The 5668-nt window shown below is 33.1% G+C and overlaps 1 protein-coding gene across 1 annotated transcript; it reads right to left on the reverse strand.

Annotated features, from left to right (window-relative positions):
• Positions 1-2804: 2804 nt before the first annotated feature.
• On the reverse strand, positions 2805-3776 carry LOC131614632 (uncharacterized). Its single transcript, XM_058886193.1, has one exon. The coding sequence runs from the start codon at positions 3774-3776 to the stop codon at positions 2805-2807; it is 972 nt and encodes a 323-aa protein (XP_058742176.1).
• Between the last annotated feature and the right edge of the window lie 1892 nt (positions 3777-5668).

Here is a 5668-nt window from a genome sequence, read left to right on the forward strand (position 1 = left end):
ATCTAATTCAGTGTCCCTCACAATTATCTCTATGCTTTCTTGTGTTGAAATTATTCACAATGTTTTTTTATTTGTTTTAAATTTAGCATTTGATCAAAGTCAAAGCTACGTGACTTCAATCATAAGTTAGTGACGTGAAAATAAGATTTTGCAAATAAATTTGACTCGAGTCACAATATTGTTTGACTAAAATTATGAGTAAGTAAAAAAAATTAAATTTTGGCGTTAAAATACTTGATTCGATTTAAGGTCTTGCCTGACTTGAATCTAAAGACAACTTGCCTCGAGTCATATATTGGATAACTAAAATCACGAATGAATTATCAACTTTTGGAATTCCATTTGGGATATGTGACTCGAGTTATGAATTGGCTTGAATCAAACAAGATAAATCTTGATTTTCTCATCTTGATTCAAGTCCTTCATTTAATTCAAATCATTATTTTGAATTTTGACTTGAATTACATTTCTACTTTTTTAAACATATTTGTATCTTATCTCTAGCACATTTAAAAGCAAAATTTTCTCTTTCTAGTTCATAAATTTGCAAACTAATATTGTTCACAACCTTGCAATTTTTTTTACATTCTCTTATGATCTTTGAAAAATCAAGAGTGCTTTATTAACCTAAAAAAATTCATATTAAACTTGAAGGAAAAACTTCTTTCTTGAGTTGATTTCTTGAATGTGAACAAATTAGGTGTGAGATTTTAAAAAAAAATTCATCTTCAATCTTTTGTCAAAAAAATAATTGTTGTCGTTACTCAACTCTAAGAGAGAGTATGAGTGAGATAGTTATGAGGTACATTTGAGGTTCTAATATTTTGATGAATATATTTTTTTTGGTTTTCAGATTAAATAATTATATTTGATTGTCAATTTCAAAGATTGACATTCAGTAAAAAAAAAAGGACCAACTTCTCTAAAAAAATTGAGTGGAGATCAATGTGGATAAAATTTTGAAGTTTCAACTCTTTCACCAATTCAAAGACTAGACAAATGATTTTCGGGAGGATTTAATGAAGATTGTTGCCCAGGGAATCCTTAGTGCTTTACTTTTAAGAAGGTGGTTGATTTAAGATTGAGTGAAGTTCTGCGAGGATTTGTAACATAGTGAGTATGTGTTGTTTAGGAATAGCTTTAAATTTTTGTTTTTGTTTTTGAAGATCTATTGTATCAAAAAACACTTGTAATAATTTTAAATTAGTGGAAGATTGTGGAATTTTCAATTGCTCGCCTTTGAAGACCGTACTAGGTGTATTCGAGGATAAGACACCAAACTAATATAGATCTTATGTCTGTTTTTCTTTATCGTGAGCTCTTTTAAGTTTGGCATAATTTGCATGTTCTAAGGTTTTAATTATTTTTTAGAATTTGACGTGATTAGGTTTTATTGTTTATATCAATTTAATATTTAAGCTCTCGTGTGGATGAAATGGGTGTTTGGGTGAACAATGTGTGGAGGTGGAATGTGGAGGTGGCGGAGGATTTTTTAGACGAGGAGGTAGCTTGTTACCAGGCTGTTTTGTTATCTATGTTGGAGGGTGTTACGCCAAATTCAGGGGCGGGTGATATTTTGGTTTGGTGGAGGCATGTTGATGGTTTTTCGGTTAAAAATAGTTTTCGGTGGCTTCACTCCTTGAATGGCTACGGAGTGCTTTTGGATGAAGTGAGTTGTTTAGAATTAAATTGTTTATGGAAGGCAAGGGTTCCTAGTAAGGTGAAAGTGTTTGGGTGGAGATTATTGCTTAATGCTCTCCCGACCCGTAAGGCTCTTTGTTTGCGCGGATTGGATATGAGTGTTATCAACATTTTGTGCCCTTTGTGTGGTTGTGAGGAGGAATCTTTAGATCACTTATTTCTTAGTTGTGTTCAATCGCTTGTTGTTTGGAAAGAGGTGTTGATTTAGTTAGGCTTGTCAATGGAGGAGATTCAAAGGGCCATGAGTAACATTCACGGATCCGTTCAAGGGGTCGAGATGGTGGACCGTTTCCGTCGCTTTTTGGGCGGAGCAATTAATTCTTCTTTCATTGCTTTTATATGGCTTTTAGTTTGTTAGTGCATTTGGTTGGGTAGAAATAAGGTGGTGTTCAAAAATAGTGTTTGGAATTCCACTGAGATTATTTTGGTCATTAAGAATGTTGGTTGGGAGTGGTTCTCTTTTCTTGTTAGAGATAACGATACTTGTTCGTTTAAGGATTGGCTTGTCAATCCTTGTATGTTTATTGGTGTGTAGTTTTTCTTTTTGCCGTCCGTTTGGATAGCTTGTTTCGTTTCTTTTGTATTGGGTTGCACCCTTTGTGCGTTTAATACAAGTGCTTATCGAAAAAAAAAATAATATTTAAGCTTAAGTGTATGTCAAATATTAGCTGCTAAAAATTCTCTCTGGAGATTAATTATGAAAATTTGAAATGGTAGATTGTTTTATCAATTTATCAAATTTTATTTAAACCTCTTGCTAGGATCAAATTAGATTAATTACCTTATTATTATTTAATGAATTCATTATAATTCTATCATTATTGTATCAACATACATCTACTTAATTACATAATTTTTTTTAAAATGCTTTTTTTTTTTTACAGAAATAGACTTAGCAACTTTCATTCATCAAACATTGAAAAATACAAGGAGGTACCATATTAAGGATATTACGCCTAGACCAAGAATTGGCCGCCTTCGCTAACTTATGGGCAACCGAATTCGCTTGGCGCTTAATGAACTTTACCTCAAAGTTCGGAAATAAATATAAAATGTTATGAATAGATTTAATAATAAAACTAAACTCGGAGAAACCAACATGCTTAGAGTAGATAGAATTGACAATCACTTTCAAAGGAAACATGGGAGAACTGGAGAGAGATAGCATCCTGGATAGCTTCCTTCAGCGCGGTGGCTTCGGCTTCAAAGACCGAATAAAGGCCTAAATCCCACGCAGAACCAGCTCTGATAAATCTACCCAAATGATCCCGAAAGCACCAACCTCTGTTAGTAGTAACAACATTATTATTAAAACTTGCATCAACATTACACTTCACCTGATCAACCAAAGGCGGGATCCAAGTAAGCGGAAAATTATTAGTAGTACACCCATTATGGTCCTTTCTAGCTAGGAACCAATCATACCAATTGTGATAGGCTTGTAAACCAATTCTTATAGCATCTTCTCGATCATCTTGCCAAACCACATTATTCCTACTCCTCCAAAGGGATTCAAGTACCATAGCAAATCTCCCGGCATCCCGACGATCCTCTCGACTACACACATCAAATATAAGCGACTTAGCATCATGGAAAGAGTGAATACGAGAGTCTATAAGAGCTGACAAACCTGCTGCCCGCCAACTTTGGGAAGTTGAAATGCAACCAAAAAAGACATGCCACTCATCTTCTTCTTCAATATCACACCACGGGCAAATAGACGAACACTGAACATGATGTTGTTGCAAATTAGTACGGGTTGGAAGGCAGCCCCGACAAATACGCCATAACAAATGCTTAGCTCTAGAAGGCGCTAAGATGTTCCAGACATTCTTCCAGTTACCCTCCCTATCATTACAACGATTACTACTTTGCACCCCTCTCCAAAGTCTATAACCCGATTTCACACTATACTCACCATTCCTTTCCTCTTGCCACACCAACCTATCCTCCACAACCTCCTCCACTAGGGGGACTCTAAGAATAGTTTCAGCCACCACATGATCGAAAAGCAATTTCACCTTACCCACATCCCATTGTTTAATATTAGGAAGAAGTAGATCTTTAACACACATATTATACACACCTTGTAATTGTTAGTCTCATGCAATTTTTAAACTCTGATTTTTGGACAACTTTTTGAAAATCTTTCTAAGCAAAAAGTATATTTGACATTCGTTTTAGAATATTATACTCCCATATTCAACCCACGTAAATAAATTGTTTAATTTGTTTCACGTATAAAAATCAAATCATAATGTCTTATTACTTTGTCAATGGTGATGACATATATGGTAATTAAGTATATGATAATTCCAACCCACTTAACGTATTGATTTGTTAATATTTTAAAATACATTGGAAGAATTATATATTGTAAGTAGTAACATCAATCTCTTTAAGTGAGTTTTCTTTTTCATCTTTATTAGTCTTTAATTTCTTTTATTTTCAACATGATGAGGAATGGAAAAACTTCTTTAAATTGCAGGAAAATATAAGAAACATGACGCTCTTCTTCTATATGGATGATTTCAAGAATCTTAATTTTCTTACACGTCATTATGAAATAATAGTTGTGATTCTATTTTCTCACACCAATGATAAATTCAGTGGATAATTTTTTTTTTCATGGCCACTACTATAGTGATTGAACCTAATTGTTGTTCCCCATTTTTTCATTTCCAATTTCCAATTTCTCCTAACTTTGTTTATACTAGAAATTTATAGACTAAAGAGGATAAAATAAAGGAAATACACTTTAAAAGTAAAAACCAAAAATATAGTTTGAAAGTAAAAAATCATCATTACTACTTTATATATGGATGAATTTTTTTAGTATCACAATATAATATCGCTAAAGAAATATGAGACATCTATTAATTTATTCATGAATTTACAATCGAACTAAAGTGGGTTAAAATGAATACATTAGCCCATGAGTAAGAATTATTTAGGAAAAAACCTATTGAAAATATCCATGATAAGCAAAAATGTCTCTTTCATATAGTAAATTACTTAATAATTTTGAGACATTTTTAATCAGTCAGAGTTTCCCTTTACATAGAGTGATTCTTTTTACTTTTGTTACTGAGAGCCTTGAATTTCTGCCTTTTTGATTCAGAAACATGATTGTAGCTTCATCTTCAGAATCTGATTAAAATCTTCCTTTCACTCCTAAACTCTTTATCATGGACTTTCTTTCAAAAGATTCAAATCTTGATCTGACAACTTCTTAACAAGCTTCTGATGATGATGCCATTTGAGTGATTCTGAACTTCATATCTTCTGATAGTTAAGTTGGAGTCTGAGATCTTCATAGAATCTATCTCCATAACATCTGACGGCTTGGACCAGAAAACATTGTATTCAATAGAGTTTGAAACAACCATTGTTTTTCTATATCTCTTCATGAATATCTCTACACGGTTAAGTGTTTGATTCAAAATCAATATAGAGTCGGAACTCTGATACCAATTGAAGATTGAGAAAAACACAAGAAAGGGGGGTTTGAATTGGGTTTTCAATGATTTTTCAATTCTTAATTTTCTTACGCGGAAGCTTAAGAAGCTTTTGTTTATTAGAAGCTTTCAAGTTTTATTTATCAAAGGCTTAACATTTCTCAGAAGCATTTTGCCTTCTTAAGACTTCTCCCTGAATGATGATCAGAATATAACAGACAAAAGCAAAGAACACAAGATATATCCTGGTTCACTTTAGAAATTCTCAAGCTAGTCCAGTCCACCCTACCAAGGTGATTTTTCCTTGAAATTAAGGTCTTAATCCACTATAACCAAATTGATTACAATTACATAGGCAACTACAGGTGACTCACAATACAATTCACAAGCAACCGCAAGTGACTAACAACAATGCACAAGCAACCGTAAGTGACTAATAACAATGCATAAGCAACCGCAGGTGACTAACCACTAAGAAATGATACGTTCAATGATCTCGACGGATATAA

The sequence above is a fragment of the Vicia villosa genome, linkage group LG6 (assembly GCF_029867415.1).
Source record: "Vicia villosa cultivar HV-30 ecotype Madison, WI linkage group LG6, Vvil1.0, whole genome shotgun sequence".
In the NCBI taxonomy this organism is placed as follows: Eukaryota; Viridiplantae; Streptophyta; class Magnoliopsida; order Fabales; family Fabaceae; genus Vicia; species Vicia villosa.